We start from the raw sequence: 17893 nt of genomic DNA on the forward strand, positions 1-17893 counted from the left end.
TTCGATTATTTGAGTTATTTAAGTGTATTCGAAAAATAATATTACATTTATCTAAATTAAATTAGATTAAATAGAAAATTAATATTTTCTATATGACAAATAATCATTTATAGCATTTAACTGTTGCATACTTACTAGAACTCATCAAAAATGAAAATATAAAAAAATAAAAACTTTTAGAATACGTAACTGACTAATCTGTTTTAATGGTTTCTATTGAATTAACTGATTTTATCCTGATACGTGTTTACGGTGGGTAAATTGCTTTTCATTCTGCATTATATCGAATATCCTTCATTCTAGAAAAGCTTCGAAATTCAGTTATGAAGCATTTCAGCGCCGACGCTCAGAGCATCGATCCGAAGCGTCAGCTTGCAGTTATGGATATAGTGCATATTACCAGACTCGAATTAAAGATCCACCGACACAGTTAATGGATACAAACCTATAAGATATATATCATATGTTAGATAAATTAATACATTTCTCGCTCTCGCATTTTATCGTATTTATTATAAAACATTCTTAAGTAGCATACTTACTGCATGTACAAATACAAAATAAAATTAAAAAATGCATATTTCATATCGTGTTTAGTTGATATAATTTTTATAAAATTCCTTTCTTTTTTAGCGTACTATGAAATAATTTCTTTTATATTTTTCATCGTTCAAGTTCTAAGAAATGTTTTTCGTATCTTATTATTTTTTTATTATTCTGGAAAGATTTTAAAAATGTACAAAAAGGGGTTAGAAAACGAATAAATATGTTTAATAATAATTCTTAAATTCTCAAAAAGAAAAAAAAAATAAAGAACGCGACTAAATTATTTTTTTAAAATGCAAACAATAACAAAGTGACAGTAAGAGAATAAAAAGAAGAGAGAATGATCTTAATAAGACTGCTTGCTCGTAGCTTAATATTAATAACTTTGTGCACCCTCGAACTCTCAAAGCAAACACAATGCGATTTGACACGCAGATAGCACACTGGATGTTTATATGCGTCAAAAGGGAGAACTTAGTGTCAAGTGAATCGGCTAATATCTATTTAATTAATTCGGGGGAATACACCCTCGGTTTAACAATATGTTACCCTTCTGAGGAGACTTTGTCATGGTCTTTTGAGTGATCCTGTTACGACCTCAATATGTGGAGCAATTTGTCTCGAAATGATCGTAAAGAAATCGTAATATCCTAACTTGCAGAAAATTGTATCTTTCATGATTTTAAAACAAATCTAATCACTAATCATCAGTGGATGATTTGTATTTTAATTTAAATTTTGTTGCATATATAGTAAAGTAATCTTATTTGTCCAGATGAAAAATAAAGAATTTTCATACTGCTTCCAAAGAAAAACATCACAATAGTATAATATTTGGTAATATATAATATTTTAGCATCAATTTTTATACTTTGATTGTGCTTAATACGTTGACAGAAGAACTCTACCAGATGATTACACTCCATTTAGCACACGTGCAATGCTATGATTCCTGAAGGGAGATAAAAGAAAATCTGTTTTAATCGTTCTTTAAAATATACAATCCTATTCGCTTTTTCAAAATTAATAAGTTTGCGTGCCATAATAGAAAGTGATAGACAATATCAAGAAGTTCATTGTGAAAATCAATAAAATGATAAGTTCGTTCAACAAATATCTATTTTGAATTCAAAAATACTTGAACAATAATAAATTGTTAAATAATTTTTCTTTCATTTCATCATTTCTTATCAATATCTATTTCATGAAGTGTTGAATGTAGACAAAACTTTTACAATTACAAAGAGAAGAAGTAAATTAAAAGAAATGAAAGAAATGTAGATATTTAAAAAAAGCTTCTAACAAATAGTTTGTCCATCTTTAACATACCAGGGTCGATAATTCCGATACTGTTCAGCCCTCAACTCCTACGAAACAAGGCAAACCATGAGGATTGTTCGTAAGCTCCACCCTTCACAACCACCTGTCCAACGATCGTGTTTCACTCAAGTTGGTTAAGGGTGAGATTCTCCAATTGGAACAGGGATGACGACGCAAGCGTCCGAGAATAGTGAATAACAGTGGTTCCAGAGGGTTGCTTTGAAAAAGGGGCGGGCTCGAGATGTACCAAGCTCCAGGAGTTCGATTCCCTGGATGAGGGTATCAGTGGAATCCTCAGATTGAAGGTGACACTCAGACCGCAACAAACGTTTTATTTGATTCGTGTATCGACATTCTTTTTCATTATTTTTTTTTTTAATTGAAATACGAGGGTGGTACTTCCTGAATTCGTTTGCTCCTGGATAGAACCCGGGATATGAGCTACACCGAACCATTGTGGGAGATCAATGGAAATCAAGCACCAGTGAGTATAAATAATTAAAAGTGAATCCTTTAATTACGAAGGTATATAGTATAGAAATAAGATCAATAAATTAGTATTATTGTAACACATCTTTTACTACAATATTGTTCAGAAAGTTACTTATTTACTGATTAAATAAAATTATTACATTGTGATAATCCATAGAACACGAATGAGAAGTTTGATTAACAATTTTCTAATATTTCTTTCAATATTTAATACTATAATATATAATATTAATATTTAATTTTTCATTTGTGTTTGTATAATAATGAAAGATAATAATTAGCACGAATGATGATATTTCTTTTGCATTAATAAGAAATAGCGTGCATATAAAAGTAAACGCAAGTAAATGAAATAGGTGATTACAGCGGATATGTCGCAGTACGTCAGCGGCGAACTCGGAAGCTACCCGATGTGGGACAGTTCTGTCTTATACCAAGCACCACCTCCTTCGCACTCTCATGTGAACGAACACGGATTATATAGACAACCCTGTGCATTATTACATCAAAGGTAATTATCCCTGTGTGCTATAGCAATAGTTAAATTTCTTGTCATAATTCTAGTTTACGCAATGATAAATCGAAAAAATAATTCTAAATATTGAAGATTTCAAATCTTAAAAGAAATGAGAATTATTTACAACGACTTTTTATTAATTATTTATCAATGAATAAAATAATTTCAGTCGTTACACGCCTAATGGTAGATCTCCGAATCTCCCATCGTCCACCACAAAGAAACCAAGACGTCGCGTGGCGACTGTTTCGCAAAGAAGAGCAGCAAACATCCGTGAGAGGCGCAGAATGTTCAATTTAAATGAAGCTTTCGACAAGTTACGCAGAAAAGTGAGTTGTATATGCGTAGATCTTTGTTCTATTCTTGAGTCTCATAACAATATTGCTAACTTCTATAAGAATGATTATCTTTTGCTACTATTGTATTATGCGTTTGTATAATTTTGTACAATTAATTTTTATACTAATTATTAACGAATGTTTATCCAAGTATATACTTTAATGAGCACAACTAAAGGAATTCAGGGAATATTATAATAAATATTTCACTTTAAATATTTTGTATACTTTTGCGTACTATGTGCATTCTGTACAATTTTACATTTCTCATAAATCCATAGATATCTGCATTCTATTGATATACCAATGTTGCTTAAAATTATTTTACGACCTTTATTCCTCAGGTGCCAACTTTTGCTTACGAAAAACGACTGTCGAGGATCGAGACTTTGCGCTTGGCCATCACTTACATTGCGTTTATGGGAGAGCTGCTTGGAATTGAACCGAGTAGCCCCAAGCCAGAATACATCCCGAGGGAATACTACTTGCCAAATTAAACCTGTAAAACGTAAACATTCACATGAAAACCTGAAACAGAAGAATTTGATCAAAAATCAATTTTTTATACGTAAATCATTTTACAATTTCAGCAGCCTGATATTTTTAGAAGTGAAATTACCATAACTTGTGATATTCGTAAGAAAACATGGTAAACGGTTGGTTACATATTAAAAAGTGCAATTTGGTCTATTTCAAATTGAGTTAACAAAATTACATATGTATGTATATGCGGTTGAATGATAACTTTGGTTATTGGTAAGAAAACAATGTAACGACAACTTTAACAAATCTGGCATTGACCTACACTCATTCGAATCCTCTCTTTAATATTTCAATAGATACTTGATTTTTTAAACTCACAGTACATGTTTCAAAATACATACAGAAATCAAAGTACATTATTAAATGGCAGATTTTTTATGCATTTATGGGAAATTTGCACTGAAATGCACAAAATGCATATAATACGCGAAGATATGTATATAAAATATCCACAGTATAGTATTCGTTATAATATTTAGTATATAAAACAATTTTCTACTTAGGTTACATTTTTTTAATTATCTCCACAAAAATATGAATTTACATAAATATTCGCAGTCTATAGATTATCATCTAATTTCTTTACTTTCGAAAAATCATAAAGAAGATTTTTTAATTAAACATATCGCAAATTTGATTCTGTAAGGATATTTAATAAAATAATTACATAAATTGGAGTAACTTATACATATTCGAATACTTCTAAAAATTGTCAACAAATATTTTAAGTTTATTGATAAGTAAATCGTCGAAATAATATAATCATTCATATGAACAAAACTATCGAGTGCAAAATACATCTAAGAACGTAATGTCGTATATGTTTGAAATTAAGTAAGATTAATGCATCCACATATACGTATAAGTGTTACAATTCGAGTATTAAGTAAATTACAGTAAGCGTAGTTAAGAACCCACTCGAAAAAACATTAACTAACACTTAATGTTTATGTGATTTTACGAAATAAGATAAAAATCCGTGTCTTCCATAATTTATGTAAATCTGCTTATTACATATTATCATTATATTTAAATATAAGATGTACAAATACTATCACAGTATGTATCTTTCGTTAGTACACCATTTTGTCTGTTTTAAAAGATTGAAGAAATTTCTTTGTATAAAATTTTAACTTGACTGCATTCCTTGAATTATTTTTTACTGAATTATATTCCTTTATCATTAGAAAATTTCTTAAGTTCGAGAAAAATAAAAAAGAATCATTACTGATATAATAATGATAATAATAACATAATACCATGATAATAATAATGATAAAAATGACATAATAACGTAATAGTAACAACATACTAAAAATTTCTTAAAACACAATTGAAATATAAAGAATCAAAGGATCGCAGCAAGGTTAAATGCGGTTTTTTCGAAACTATGCTTTTTAATCTGATACTCAGTAATGTTCGAGAATAATCATTAGATAAATTTCAAATTTTTACACATTATTTCTTATAAAATTACTTACAAAGTAGCATATGATTCTTATGATATTTTAATTTGTTAAATCTTTATAAGCCTGATTATTTAAAAATTGATTCCTTTTAATAATAAATGTTTTCGTTAAAAAATCGTCATTTCCTTATTTTTTTAAATAATTTATTTCTGAAAACTGATTAATCGACCTCAAACAGCGATTCGAGAATGTGTGCTAAGTTGGTACTTCTGAAGCAATCTTCAAGTTAGTGAAAAAAGTGCCGGATCCAAAAAAATTGGATACAAATGTCACTTGTATTGTGCAAACCGATTTTTGGAATAATTACGCTCTTTTGTTTCGCTAGAGGCGTTACTGCTACTACTTATAGAAACATGAGCGATCTCGCTGGAGTTCATTCTGTTGCATACGTAACAGTTCCAACACAAGAAGTCGCTAAAAAATTGTCTCAGTAAGGATCGATATAACCTATTAAAAATTAATTCTCTAGAGAATAAAAATGATTACTTTAATTAATCTATACTTAATTTACAGTGGCTTGGTGAAGAATAAATTAGCCGCTTGCGTTAATATTATACCAGGACTTACATCGGTGTAAGTGTAATGTATGTACTATTCATTGTGCATGCAGACTAAAATATTTTAATTTCATTTAGAAATATTATTTATATATTACAGATATGAATGGAAAAATGAAATTAATGAAGATAATGAACTTCTACTGGTAAGATGCTAAAAAGTAATGTTAATAGGTTAAAGTTATTGATACACATTTTATATACTTTATTTTAGATGATAAAAACTAGGACTGATACTGTAAATGCCCTAACAAAATATGTAATGTAAGTATATATTTTGATGTTTTTGAATTATATACATATGATGAAAATTAATTTTGAACTGGCTTTGAACAGAGAGAACCATCCATATGAAGTTTGTGAAGTAATCTCATTACCTGTAAGTATTGTTTAATTACATTTTAACATAGGATATGTACTCTAATATAATGCAGATGAAAGTTGAACTATGTTTTATTATAGATTCAAAATGGAAGTCACAAATATCTCCAATGGATAAGTGAGATAGTTCCACCTATCAATCAAAGAGAGCAATAAAATAACTTTCCTTCTATATCCATATTTAAAAGGATTCTAATGTCACATATAATAAAAACATTTATTTACCTTGTTATAAAACAACATGAATTGTTTTATAAATTTTTCACTACTATGAAAAGTTATGTTATGCTAATTAGAAAAAATAATACAATTAACAAAAATGCAAACTAGAACCATTACAGTTGATTTAAATTTGAACACATCGATAGACGCGTATACATGTACAAATAAATGATCAAACATTTATAATGTATAGTCAATTGTATAAATCTTATACTAGATACAAATATAAAACTCGAAATTGTATAAATCAAAAATCAATATAAAAATAAGTACTACAATAACTATGTATATTTTCATTTCTTGTATGTTTCTCTCTTTCTGAAAGAAAATTCATTCTTTTTATTATCTTATTAGTATTGTCAGTCAATTTATTAATGCAAATATTGTAATAATAAAATTAATTGTTATTGTAGTGGATCATGGCAACAAATTTTGTATACCAACAAAAATTTTTTATACTATCAGAATATGTTATCCACCCTATAAGTATGTATTATAACAAAATCACTAATACATTTTATTTGTGAACCATAAATTGTATCTAAAAATATTATTTAATGGAGTCTAGGTGTGTGTGTGAATTCGCATTTGAAATATAAGTATTATTTTACTAAAAATTAATGTTATCTGCCACCCTCATATCCTGGATAAAGCGATAATAGAGCAGATGATAGACATTGATTAACTTCCATTTTATAATTTTTGTCTAATAAATGACGACATGACGGGCAATATTGGACACCCGACGAAAAAGTACGTTTTAAACAATTAAGGCAAATATTATGCGTACATGGAATCGTGACAGGATTATAAACAATTTCCAAGCAACAGGGACATGTGAATCTGCAATTTAAAAATTATAAAAATTTGAAAATATAACAAATATATTTATTAAAAACTTGATGAGTAACATACCTTTCTGAAACTTGTTGTAAAAATGCAGTTTTACCATCTGGTAAAGCTTTACGACATTCATCCCACAATTTTATATTTGCTTGATCTTCTTCAATATGTTTCACTACTTTACTTTCTAATTCATAACTCTCAAGTTTCTTTTTTTTCTTTGGTGGTTCTCTTTTTGAAGAGGTAGAATTTTCTTCTTCCATTAGTATATTTCGCTTTTTATTTGTCTTATTAGTTTTATTTATTTTATTTTTTGCCATTGCTTCCAAGTATCCATCTGGATACATTGGTTTTAAACCAAGAGCCTCTATACGTGCTTTACCCTCTTTTGTCCATGGTGCAGCTGCTGGATCATCTCTCCTTAATAAATATCTCCATACGCGAAATCCGCTTTTGCCTGTATCTGGATAATACTTTACTACCTTATATATACCATCATATCTAAAATAAAAATATTTTTGTAAAAACTAAATATTAGAACATATAAAAATAACAATAATGATTATTATTATACCTGTTGCCCTCTTCTGGTGCATATTTGCTATGTTTAGCGAGTTTGAAATTTCTGACAACTCTTACAGGTATACCACCTCTCCAATCTTCAGCTGTAGCGCCAGCTGTCGCATTGAGCTTTGCATTGCAATTTAAAGCCAATGCTTTATTCATTCGAGTCAACATCTGATCGCAACTTTGTTCAGCTGTTCTTTTATTTCCTTTATAAATATAACACATTAATTGAGTCATAACAAATTTATTTATAATTAAATATTCTACCTGATAGGTCCCTGCCTCCAGAGCCGGTATAAATAAACTCATCACCATTATCAATATCATCTTCGTAACCTCCAGATAATACAATAGAATATGCACAATCTGTTTCTCTCCCATGAATTCCAGCTATATGTGGTCTATGCACTCCAACTTCAGACACCTATCATTTACATATCCTTGATTTATTTATATATGCAAAATTTATTAAAATTAAAGGTTATTTGAAAATTTTAATTACCTGTACTCTGTACATCCAACACATTCCAACTTCTACTCCAGGAATAGGTCCACGATGATTGGGTGGAACTATACTGCACTCTTTTGTCCTTCCTACACATGCCATTCCTTTACCCCAATCTCTCTTACTACTATTGTTTTCATTCGTTTTTTTTTTCGTTTGTTTAAGTTTATCACCTGCCTTTAAAAAATAATGATTTATAAATTTTATAAATGTTACAAAATAAAATATTATTAAGTGATAATTAACCTTCACAATTTCATTTTCATCATTTTTACATTCTGGGCAATACCAGTAATCTTCTTCAGGTATAGATGTCAATGGAGGATTCAAACAGCTTAAATGATATGCAGAATTACACTCATCGCATAAGAGAAGATTGTGTTCATCTTCTTTCCCAGCACAGACTCTACAACCACATTCTCTGCATTCCTTGTTAGGATTGTCCAAACATGCATCACAATAAGCTTGTATACGTCTTCGTTTACCACTACTGACCATATGTTGTTCATCTTCAGGACTTCTATCTTTAAGAAATTTTGGTTCTTCTATGGCAAAAATCTCTCCTTTAGGATTCACTTTCCGATTCTCAAGTGGTTGATCCCTATTTAAATAGATACACATATTTTAATCATACATTATACCAACTTAAACTGAATATTTGAATTATACAATACTTACTTTCCAATATGCAATATCCCAATAAGTTCTTGTACCCTCTTCTTTTTATCTATTTTCAATATTGTAAAATCATACCATAAACCTGTTACTTTGGGATCATCAACGTTGTGATTGATCATCACCTTTTGACCTATTTTTAAGCTATTAAATTTTAATAAACGCCTTGCACGTGGTCTTACTGATGATTCAGGTACATTGAAAGCTGGAGCTTTATCATCAAATTCCCACTGCATATTATAAATAATATTATCATCTCTTTTAAAGATTTTTAATATTATTGCCTCAAACCAAGCTCCATAAGTTTGGTCAAGACAATCTACCGCATCTCCAACCTTATAATATAAACTTTCTGCTTCAGACAACTTTTCTTCTTTGCTAGAATTATCTACGATTTCTTCTTCAATAATAGAACTAGAAGTAACTTTAGTACTCGAAGTAGCTTGGTTTTCTACTTCATTAATTTGTATTTTAACCATTAATTGAATTACATCATTCAAATTAACATTATAATCATATAACTTATAACCATTTTCTAATTGTTTCCCACGAAAGAATAATCGTTGTAAATCCACTTCTATATTCAATTCTTTTTCAATCTTACGCTGCAAAATAATATTTTTATAAATGAGTCTTTACAAAATGTTATTAAATAAGTATATGAATACTATACTCCAAATAGATAATTTCTTTTTATTCACACATTATTATTATTAAATAAACTAACATTAAATAAATGTTTTTAATAAAATAATGGAATATTTAATGAAGTCAGATTTTTTTACTCCAAGAATTTCAGCATTAAATGTAAATATTAGAGATAAAATTACAAGTTTCACGAAAGATAAAAGAATTGTATTTTTTATCTGAAATTAGTACTTCCTATACTACATTTATTTTACCTTAAACTCTTCCACTTCCGTCAATTTGGAGATGGTTAATATTGCCTCCTGTTTACCATCCATTGTTCTCACTTTAACGTACATTTTAATATGTTTATTCAGTCAAAAATGTTCAAAAAGCGCGTTATCTTGTGCCTAGTTCTTTAACACAACGATCAACGTGTGCAAAACCAAAAAATGTAATTCACTTCATCAACACTCATAGAAGTGCAAATAAACCAACAGTGACTGTCATCAGTCGTGAGTGACTTCAGCACTTGTTGGCATTTACTACTGAGAAATTTGGCGGGAACAGACCGTGGGTATATATGGCGGAAAAAGAGATAGAACGAGAAAGCAATCACATTCAGGTATATACGTCGTTGTCATTGGTCATTTCCATTAAAATATAAAAATGAACCAATCAAACAGTTTGCTTTTATAAAATTTATCGTTCAGTTGTAACAAATTTTATTATATTTGTTTATATTTTATTTTGTGAATTCTAAATCTTAAATAATATTGTGTACCATATTAAGATAGTAATAAATAGATTTAAAATGAATACCGTTGAATATCTATAATAGAAATATGTAAAAAAATTAATTAAATTGTCCAATATATATTTAACATAATAAATCTATACAAACACTTATTTTTTAATTTTTTATTTATTGTACTCTTAGTTTCTACATATTTTAAAAATTAAAATATATATTATATAAAAGTGTTACAAATATGTGTGTAAAAATTTACACGACTTAATGCTTACTTTATCAATATGCATGCAATTATATGAACAAGTGTATTTTAATCCCTCCGTTATTCACATCTATTGACGAAGCTAATTGAAATATATACTCTTTCCGTGCAATAGATTGTTAACAATTTGAAATAGTATTATTTATGTGAAATTTAATGAATTATACATCTTATGAAAAATCGAAAAACAAAAAAAAAAGGGTTAAATTAAAAATTAATAATTTGTAATTATTTAGGAACTGGTAAATTAGCCACATTCCTAATTCTGAAACCAACTTTTCAAATGTATACCTAGAAAGTTCCATGTACAATTCATATACAATGGTGATCAATTTGATAAGAAATTTTTATAGGTAAAGAAATATATATAACTACATATTAATGTCAAGCTTTCGATGTGAAAATAAAATCTCTAATCCAAATTAGATTTTTTAGAAAATACGATATAATTATAAACACTGAGAGTTGTATACAAATTATACAATTTTTGTACTATCTTAATTACTAAATCTTCATTAGTAAAGATTTAAAATGAAAGTACCTTTTCGGACTCATAAAAAAAAAACAATTCTAATTGCAAATTGGACCTCTGAAAATACAGAAAATTGCAATCCTGTTCTCACACAGCTATACATAACGTACATACAACTTACACATAATATATTTAATTAATTATATTTATTTAATTAATTTATTAATTACACGATTAATACGCATCATTGTGAGCAGAACTCTAAAGTTGCCAGTTTTTTCTCATATAAAAATATCGGAAAACGATTGAAGTTTACGATAAAATTACAATTTTTACAAATATAATATAATATGTAAATATATATTAAAATGTATTTATACATACATAACTATATTTCTATACTAATTTCTAAAGTTGAACAAAATTTTTTCGAATAAGTTCAGGAAATTATTAGTCTTACAAAAATTCAGGACATATTTCACTTATATATATTAATATATAATTTACAATAACTCATATATGACTGTTGTTACGATAAAACTAATATGTATATGTATATATAGCGTAAAGCGGAACTTTAAAGTTGCTACTATTTTTACAAAACTAAATGTTCTTGCAATTTGTATAATTACATATTAACAAGTAATTGCATAACTTACAATCATGACAATATAATACCATTCATGTATAAACGTAAATTCACAGTTTCTGCTCTCTTAAAAGAGTTACTAATCAATTAGAATTTATATAATTACATAGTAATATATAATTAGCGTAATTTATGTATAATTACAATTGTAATATGGTTAACAGCTCCATCATTAAATAGAATATTCTAGTAGAAAATGTTGCTCCGTCTGTGGCACAACCTATGGCTAAGCAGCACAATATGTATGTACCGGTACAAAAATTAAATGAAAAGAATGTTATTATAACTTTTGAATCGATATTAATCAGTAATCGTACATGATTATTTATTATTTTATGACTAGAAAAGTTAAACGATTTATAAAAATATTGATATAAATTTTGTGTATTTAAAGTATTATATAATTAACAATTAATAAAAACGTCACAAAATTTACGTTATGTTTGAAGTTACAAATTGTATACAGAATTTTAAAATAGACTGATTTCATGTACCAGTACACAGAATAGCTGCTAATGTAAACTTAAACTGCCAACATAGAACTTTCCAAGTCAACTTTTTTTATTCATCACACCTGGAAGACTTCCATTAAATTTCCTGATTGTCTTCTCCAGTCTCATTATCTACAAACTCAACATGTGTGAATGGAAAATGGCCAACCTTGCCATGCAATTCACCTTCCCACTGACCATTTATATTAGTCTTTGTTACTTTTATCACATCTCCAACTTCTAATTTTAAAGCAGTTTTATCATATGCGTTTGGTACCCTTGCTTGTTTCACTTTTGCAAAAGCAGGCAATGTTCTTTGAATATTTGATCTGCGGGTGGTCCCTTGTCCACTTTCTGGATAAGACATTTGACAAGCAGAAACCGAATTAGAATTTGTAGTTGAACTTCCACCACTTTCTGGGCATGAATTATTCTCAATCACAGAGTGATTGTCTTCTTCATACTTCTGAACATATGGTACTGGTACTGAACCAGTTTGACCAAGGCTATTTCTAGCAGTCCACCATTGTTCTTCATCTTTTGATATAATTGTAAGAATTTCTCCTAAAAATAACATTATTGAATTTATACAAAATATAAAAACTTACAACTTTGAAAATCACATTGCTTAATCAAATTATTAATTGCAATCAACTAAAAATATAAAAAACATTGTATGTTAACCAGCCACTTTCAAAGTAATACTTAAAATATTTAAAATAAAAATTAAAGCCTACAAACCTTTCCTAAAAGGTAAATCATCAGGATCATTGCCTTCAAAATCATATTTTGCTATTACCCTCTGTGTCTTTTTAGATGCAGGCCTGATCAGTGGTGTTGTATCCAAATAATGTAATTTGTAAAAAGCCAAAAGGTTGGGAATATCAGGAAACGTTTGATCTCCGATCCGATAACGTATTTGATCACCCTGCTGAATTTTATTTATAATATAATGGCTAACCTTGTTGTCTTCTCGTACACATAGAACAAAATCTCCATGTATCGAAGTGCTGTCACGTACTAAGAATACGCCGCCTACTTTTTCACCCATGAGTAAATCCGAGGCATCTTGTCGTGACATTGCACCAAAATACCAACTAAAAAAGACACAACAATAAAAAGATAATTAATCCCACAAAAGATTCAAATTTAAGGTTCTGCATATCAAGTATCATACATTTATAAAAACAAGCATATATATACATATTAGTAAATAAGAATACAATACAATATACATATCAACAACCAAAATATTAAAAAATACAAATATTACTTTAAATAACATTCACTTATCTTAAATACATCGAATTATTTATAATATAATTTTCATAAGAGGTTATTACAAATTTGTTCAACATCAGTTAAATAAAACTTCAAAGGTTAATCGTCGATGCAACATCATTTTTATTACATTATTAGGCGACGTCAATTGATTTCATGACGTATAACAGTAAGACCAAAATCATTTCTTTATTTACCTGTACTTGTCATATTGATTGAAAGCAGCAGCCATTGTTTTAGCAAGTAATCGGTATTAATTCCAGCAACAGGGCCTTGATGGCGCAACGAAAAGCGCCCCTATCCGAGTCGGAGGAGGCCCGGGTTCAAGTCCCCCGAATACAGGTCCCCAAGTCCTCCCTCTCTCTTTCTCTGTAAATCCTGCAATATAAAAACATTGTTCTTAGAGTGTTTTCAAACATTAGGCTCTCTCAATGCAGCGTGTTTAAAAAGCCATGTTTCTAAATCAAAAAAACATTCTTTAAATTCGTCCCTACATATAACATATACGATATATTATAATATATTTAAAAAACTTTCGTTCTTGACCTCGCCGATGGACTCGAGTAATAGAATCACTTGTCAATGGGTCTCGCGTGAAGTTGTATATCTGTTTCAACAACTGCAAACATGTTTGAAGTAAAACCCTTACTTCTTCTAATTTCGTGTTCTTAGGCTTCACCTCACGTCGAATATCGTCAGTGGTACTCTTTTTGCCCAATTTGTCTACTGAGATTGCGCAAAAGTGCAACTTCCTTTCATGCGCGAACCAATAGCAGACGAATAATATTTCGAATTTGCACCTTTCTTAACGCTACAAACAGCATATTCCACTTAAATCTGTGACATGAAAACAGAAATAATAATGATCAGGCCGAAGTTTCTTGGATTGTGAGTATACGGCGAGTAGAGTGGGAACTTCCAAGAATCTTGAGAAACTCGTCCCTAGCGCTTTCTGTCGTCCCAACGGAGGAACTAAAATCTTCCGTTTAAAAAATATATATATGTATTTTGTTTCTTTCAATTTACGAATAATATGTACAAAGATATCGATATATTTTTAAAAATAAAAATACCGCTTTTTCTTTGATTTTTTTACAGAATATTAAAATGATTAGGTTTAAAGAAATATTACTTGATTTTCTACAGATTTATTACACTCTTCCCCTCCTTGCATTCAATTTTTTTATGAAACTGATATTATTTTCCTAAAATATTCCTTCCTAAATGTTCCCTTTATCCTATGAACTGCACTGATACACGTTGTGTAAAGTACAACGAGAAGTAAAACGCATTATTAACATAATTCTGAAAAATGATGACTCATATTATGCAGCAAATTTATCGGGCTAACTGCGTGATTAATGCTGCGCACATTTCGAAGAATTCCATTGTATGATGACCTGTCGCTTGAGGTGGTGGAAGTGTAGGATCTAAAATAGTTATATTTACAATAAAATATATTGAGATAAATCATCAATTAAAAATCATCAGCGTTAACTCAAATTCTTCACCTCGTCCAATATCTTCTTCTTCATTTGATAAAGACTTAAAATCCAATAAATAACTTTTGTAATCAACTTGATAAAGTTGTAAGGACATCTTACTATATCTATCTGTTAATTCACTCTTTTGGCGTACTCTAACGCTGTAAGCATTTATGATTTTCCATTCCTAAAAATATTTAAATTATTATACATACTAAATTTGTTATTTTATAGATTAGTTTATAAGAAAAATCTCACGAAATTAAGAGCTTTCATAGCTCGATAGACTTCATTCATAATGTCGTTCGGTTTAGATTGTGAACGGATTCCTAAATGCCATTTAGCCCGTTTTACTGGCGTACCACGAGCACCTTGTATCGAAGACGATGTACTTCCTTGAGAACTTTGTCTTTCTCGAAATGCTGAGATGTACAAAAAGTATATCAAATATCGTTTTCATAAACTCTATGATGAAAACGATAACAAATTTTTTAAATTCTAAAGATACAGCATTAGTTTATCTTCTTACGTGCTATTCTTTCTGGATGTGGTCTCAAAGGACTGCTACTGGTATCATTGGGGCTAAAAGCAACAGGAGGTGGACTAGAAGCTACGTAGAAATCTTTTAATTCTGCTTTAGCAGCCTCGTCTGCGATTCTTTTATTATCTATTATTAAGTGATAGGCAATTGCCAGTTGATCATGCGGATCTCCACCTAATAATGCAGAATGAACTTCTGCTTCTTTCACATTGAATTTTTCACAAACTTCGTTTACTGCGTCTATATCAATTACAGAAGCGTCCTGTTCAACAGGCGATGGGAATAAATATGAAGGTAAATCCTTCTGGAACCATTCGTGTTTCCTAAATTAAAAATATTTGTAATTATTTTAAACTGTATCAAAGGAATGTTTAAAATTTTTAAATTTATAAGTAATGCATAATACATATAATAAAAATTGAATATACTTGATATCTTCAATGGTTGCTCTTTTCATAGGATCCACTTGTAACATGTGACATAAAAGACTTACAACACTTTTATTCAGGTACTCTGGGATGGGAAAAACTCCAGCTGAAACAAATATTTGTAATTTTATATGAATCATCAAAATCAGATTATACAGATTGTTATTACTTACATTTAATTTTACGGAAAAGTGTTGGTACATGTTCATCATCAAATGGTAAAGTGCCACAAAGTAAAGCATAAAGTATTATTCCACAAGACCATATATCGACTTCAGGACCAGCATATAATTTACCAGAAATTACTTCTGGTGCTGCATAATTAGGGGAGCCACAAGAAGTACGTAAAAATTCTCCATCCATCATCATGTTTGACAAACCTATAATTTAATAAATTATTAGATGATTTGAATAATATCATTCAATCAATAAACTTTATTAGTAAGATCTCGACTATATCTAAATACCGAAATCTGCTATTTTTACATGTAGATTGTGATCTAACAATAGATTCTCTGGCTTTAAGTCACGATGAACTATCATATGCCTGTGACAATAATCAACACCAGAAATAATCTGTTGGAAAAATCTTCGTGCCTCATATTCCTTTAGTTTGCCATGTTTCACAATATAGTCAAACAATTCTCCACCTGATACATATTCCATTATCATAAATATATCGGTGGGTGAGCTTATAACCTGATATCTAAATTGTAACAAAAAATTGATATATTCTATATTAATTAATATTTTATAAAGCATGCTACTATTACTTACAATTTAATAATGTGAGGATGTCTGAAAAGTTTCAGATTTTGTATCTCTCTTCTAATCTTTCCAACCACATCTAGACTTTTGATTTTCTGACGATTCAAAATTTTCACAGCAACCTTATGTTTTGTTAAGACATGTTCTCCAACTATGAAAAAGATAAATTATAAGCATTTTGTATGCTGTGGTATTATTTAATATAAAAAGTAATAAAAGCAATAAAAATAATAAAGGTTTATTTACAGAAGATTTACGTACTTTTTACTTTACCAAATGTCCCAACACCTAATGTTTGCCCAAGTGTGTAATGGCCAATCTTTACAATTGGCTGTGGTTGATTAGATGGAATTTTCTCAGACATTGTTGTTAGTTCTATAATATGTAACAAACCAGTCAAATACAAAATAAAATGTTAATAAAATTAGATTAGTTAGACTAAATGTGAATTCTTACAATGACAACAACTTTAAGCAAAATACGATCATAAGTTGCAGCTCAAAAATATATAAATTTATATAGAAACAAAAGTTAAAATGTCGATAATTAATGGCACTTTATTACAATTGCTTATTTACATTACACAAATCCAAGAAATTGTTTAACATTTAATGCAAGGTCAAATAGAATGCTAAATCACTAGCATTAAGATGTGATAGGAATAAAATAGCTACATTGAGAAATATAAAGATAAAAATACGTAAAATAATAAAATAAACTCTGTCATAAATATTATAAACTAGATGATTAACTTCAATCACCTGATATTATTTACATGTTCTGACACATTATTTCAAAGATACCACTACACAGACATTTAACAGGATATGTTAAATCATTTATCACAAAATTCAAAGATTAGAAAGCTAGTGATAAATTTTATATTGATATTTTCAATTCATAGGAAAGTTGAGTCTTCATAATGCTAAAATATCTTATGTTCAGTAAGTATACGTATATAGCGCTATCACGAATTAATCTGGCGGCATATATAAAATTTCTTTTCACATCTATTATACGAAATATATAGAGTATATTATATAATTTTTTAAATTTATTACCCAATTGTTTAATCACATAAAAGATGTTTTAATTTGATTCATTTTTAAACTTCAATTTTTTAATATGCATATGAATAACGTTATACAATTTTTCAAATAT

General features: G+C 28.9%; 5 protein-coding genes across 7 annotated transcripts; 2 read left to right on the forward strand and 3 right to left on the reverse strand.

Moving 5' to 3' along the window:
• The first annotated feature begins 2185 nt into the window (after nucleotides 1-2185).
• On the forward strand, nucleotides 2186-4810 carry LOC139993352 (protein Fer3). 2 transcript variants are annotated; one of them, XM_072015000.1, is made up of 5 exons: nucleotides 2186-2350; nucleotides 2715-2869; nucleotides 3045-3204; nucleotides 3558-3721; nucleotides 3804-4810. In XM_072015000.1, exons 1-4 carry the CDS (start codon nucleotides 2303-2305, stop codon nucleotides 3708-3710), a joined length of 516 nt encoding a protein of 171 aa, XP_071871101.1. In that variant the 5' UTR covers nucleotides 2186-2302; the 3' UTR covers nucleotides 3711-3721; nucleotides 3804-4810. The 2 variants fall into 2 exon arrangements, with proteins under 2 accessions (XP_071871101.1, XP_071871100.1); XM_072014999.1 differs by having other exon boundaries at nucleotides 3558-4810.
• Nucleotides 4811-5423: 613 nt separating this feature from the next.
• Nucleotides 5424-6666, forward strand: Cuta (cutA divalent cation tolerance homolog). Its single transcript, XM_072015008.1, has 6 exons — nucleotides 5424-5655; nucleotides 5739-5798; nucleotides 5883-5928; nucleotides 5997-6046; nucleotides 6119-6161; nucleotides 6245-6666. The coding sequence occupies exons 1-6, from the start codon at nucleotides 5492-5494 to the stop codon at nucleotides 6317-6319; spliced, it is 438 nt and encodes a 145-aa protein (XP_071871109.1). The 5' UTR covers nucleotides 5424-5491; the 3' UTR covers nucleotides 6320-6666.
• On the reverse strand, nucleotides 6220-10155 carry Uhrf1 (ubiquitin-like with PHD and ring finger domains 1). The gene is made up of 8 exons (XM_072014952.1): nucleotides 9878-10155; nucleotides 8979-9580; nucleotides 8547-8901; nucleotides 8298-8477; nucleotides 8063-8219; nucleotides 7803-8001; nucleotides 7301-7729; nucleotides 6220-7228 (listed from the first exon to the last, which is right to left on the reverse strand). Exons 1-8 carry the CDS (start codon nucleotides 9959-9961, stop codon nucleotides 7009-7011), a joined length of 2226 nt encoding a protein of 741 aa, XP_071871053.1. The 5' UTR covers nucleotides 9962-10155; the 3' UTR covers nucleotides 6220-7008.
• A 1128-nt stretch (nucleotides 10156-11283) lies between these two features.
• Nucleotides 11284-14436, reverse strand: Crk (Crk proto-oncogene, adaptor protein). Of its 2 annotated transcripts, none has more exons than XM_072014996.1 (4): nucleotides 14161-14436; nucleotides 13709-13889; nucleotides 12972-13327; nucleotides 11284-12794 (listed from the first exon to the last, which is right to left on the reverse strand). In XM_072014996.1, exons 2-4 carry the CDS (start codon nucleotides 13741-13743, stop codon nucleotides 12328-12330), a joined length of 858 nt encoding a protein of 285 aa, XP_071871097.1. In that variant the 5' UTR covers nucleotides 13744-13889; nucleotides 14161-14436; the 3' UTR covers nucleotides 11284-12327. The 2 variants fall into 2 exon arrangements, with proteins under 2 accessions (XP_071871097.1, XP_071871098.1); XM_072014997.1 differs by lacking the exon at nucleotides 14161-14436 and adding an exon at nucleotides 14006-14143.
• A 207-nt stretch (nucleotides 14437-14643) lies between these two features.
• Nucleotides 14644-17675, reverse strand: Ampkalpha (AMP-activated protein kinase alpha subunit). The gene is made up of 10 exons (XM_072014984.1): nucleotides 17494-17675; nucleotides 16994-17107; nucleotides 16742-16883; nucleotides 16432-16670; nucleotides 16138-16344; nucleotides 15965-16070; nucleotides 15525-15859; nucleotides 15254-15417; nucleotides 15023-15182; nucleotides 14644-14941 (listed from the first exon to the last, which is right to left on the reverse strand). The coding sequence occupies exons 2-10, from the start codon at nucleotides 17094-17096 to the stop codon at nucleotides 14850-14852; spliced, it is 1548 nt and encodes a 515-aa protein (XP_071871085.1). The 5' UTR covers nucleotides 17097-17107; nucleotides 17494-17675; the 3' UTR covers nucleotides 14644-14849.
• Between the last annotated feature and the right edge of the window lie 218 nt (nucleotides 17676-17893).

Source organism: Bombus fervidus, chromosome 12, assembly GCF_041682495.2.
Source record: "Bombus fervidus isolate BK054 chromosome 12, iyBomFerv1, whole genome shotgun sequence".
NCBI classification, from domain to species: Eukaryota; Metazoa; Arthropoda; class Insecta; order Hymenoptera; family Apidae; genus Bombus; species Bombus fervidus.

What these genes read in the sequence shown, in the direction of transcription:
- Uhrf1 (XM_072014952.1), bottom strand. Translation starts at nt 9,961, where the DNA reads ATGTACGTTAAAGTGAGAACAATGGATGGTAAACAGGAGGCAATATTA. An exon ending in ATGAAAATGAAATTGTGAAG is followed by an intron (nt 8,478 to 8,546) that starts GTTAATTATCAC and finishes TATTTTTTAAAG; the next exon opens with GCAGGTGATAAACTTAAACA. An exon ending in TGGAGGCAGGGACCTATCAG is followed by an intron (nt 8,002 to 8,062) that starts GTAGAATATTTA and finishes ATATTTATAAAG; the next exon opens with GAAATAAAAGAACAGCTGAA.
- LOC139993352 (XM_072014999.1), top strand. Translation starts at nt 2,303, where the DNA reads ATGAGCTACACCGAACCATTGTGGGAGATCAATGGAAATCAAGCACCA. An exon ending in TCAATGGAAATCAAGCACCA is followed by an intron (nt 2,351 to 2,714) that starts GTGAGTATAAAT and finishes TAAATGAAATAG; the next exon opens with GTGATTACAGCGGATATGTC. An exon ending in TCGACAAGTTACGCAGAAAA is followed by an intron (nt 3,205 to 3,557) that starts GTGAGTTGTATA and finishes TTTATTCCTCAG; the next exon opens with GTGCCAACTTTTGCTTACGA.
- Ampkalpha (XM_072014984.1), bottom strand. Translation starts at nt 17,096, where the DNA reads ATGTCTGAGAAAATTCCATCTAATCAACCACAGCCAATTGTAAAGATT. An exon ending in CATCCTCACATTATTAAATT is followed by an intron (nt 16,671 to 16,741) that starts GTAAGTAATAGT and finishes GTTACAATTTAG; the next exon opens with ATATCAGGTTATAAGCTCAC. An exon ending in ACTTTTCCGTAAAATTAAAT is followed by an intron (nt 16,071 to 16,137) that starts GTAAGTAATAAC and finishes TATTTGTTTCAG; the next exon opens with CTGGAGTTTTTCCCATCCCA.
- Cuta (XM_072015008.1), top strand. Translation starts at nt 5,492, where the DNA reads ATGTCACTTGTATTGTGCAAACCGATTTTTGGAATAATTACGCTCTTT. An exon ending in ATACCAGGACTTACATCGGT is followed by an intron (nt 5,799 to 5,882) that starts GTAAGTGTAATG and finishes TATATATTACAG; the next exon opens with ATATGAATGGAAAAATGAAA. An exon ending in GCCCTAACAAAATATGTAAT is followed by an intron (nt 6,047 to 6,118) that starts GTAAGTATATAT and finishes GGCTTTGAACAG; the next exon opens with AGAGAACCATCCATATGAAG.
- Crk (XM_072014996.1), bottom strand. Translation starts at nt 13,743, where the DNA reads ATGGCTGCTGCTTTCAATCAATATGACAAGTACAG. An exon ending in AATCAATATGACAAGTACAG is followed by an intron (nt 13,328 to 13,708) that starts GTAAATAAAGAA and finishes TGTCTTTTTTAG; the next exon opens with TTGGTATTTTGGTGCAATGT. An exon ending in TGATTTACCTTTTAGGAAAG is followed by an intron (nt 12,795 to 12,971) that starts GTTTGTAGGCTT and finishes TGTTATTTTTAG; the next exon opens with GAGAAATTCTTACAATTATA.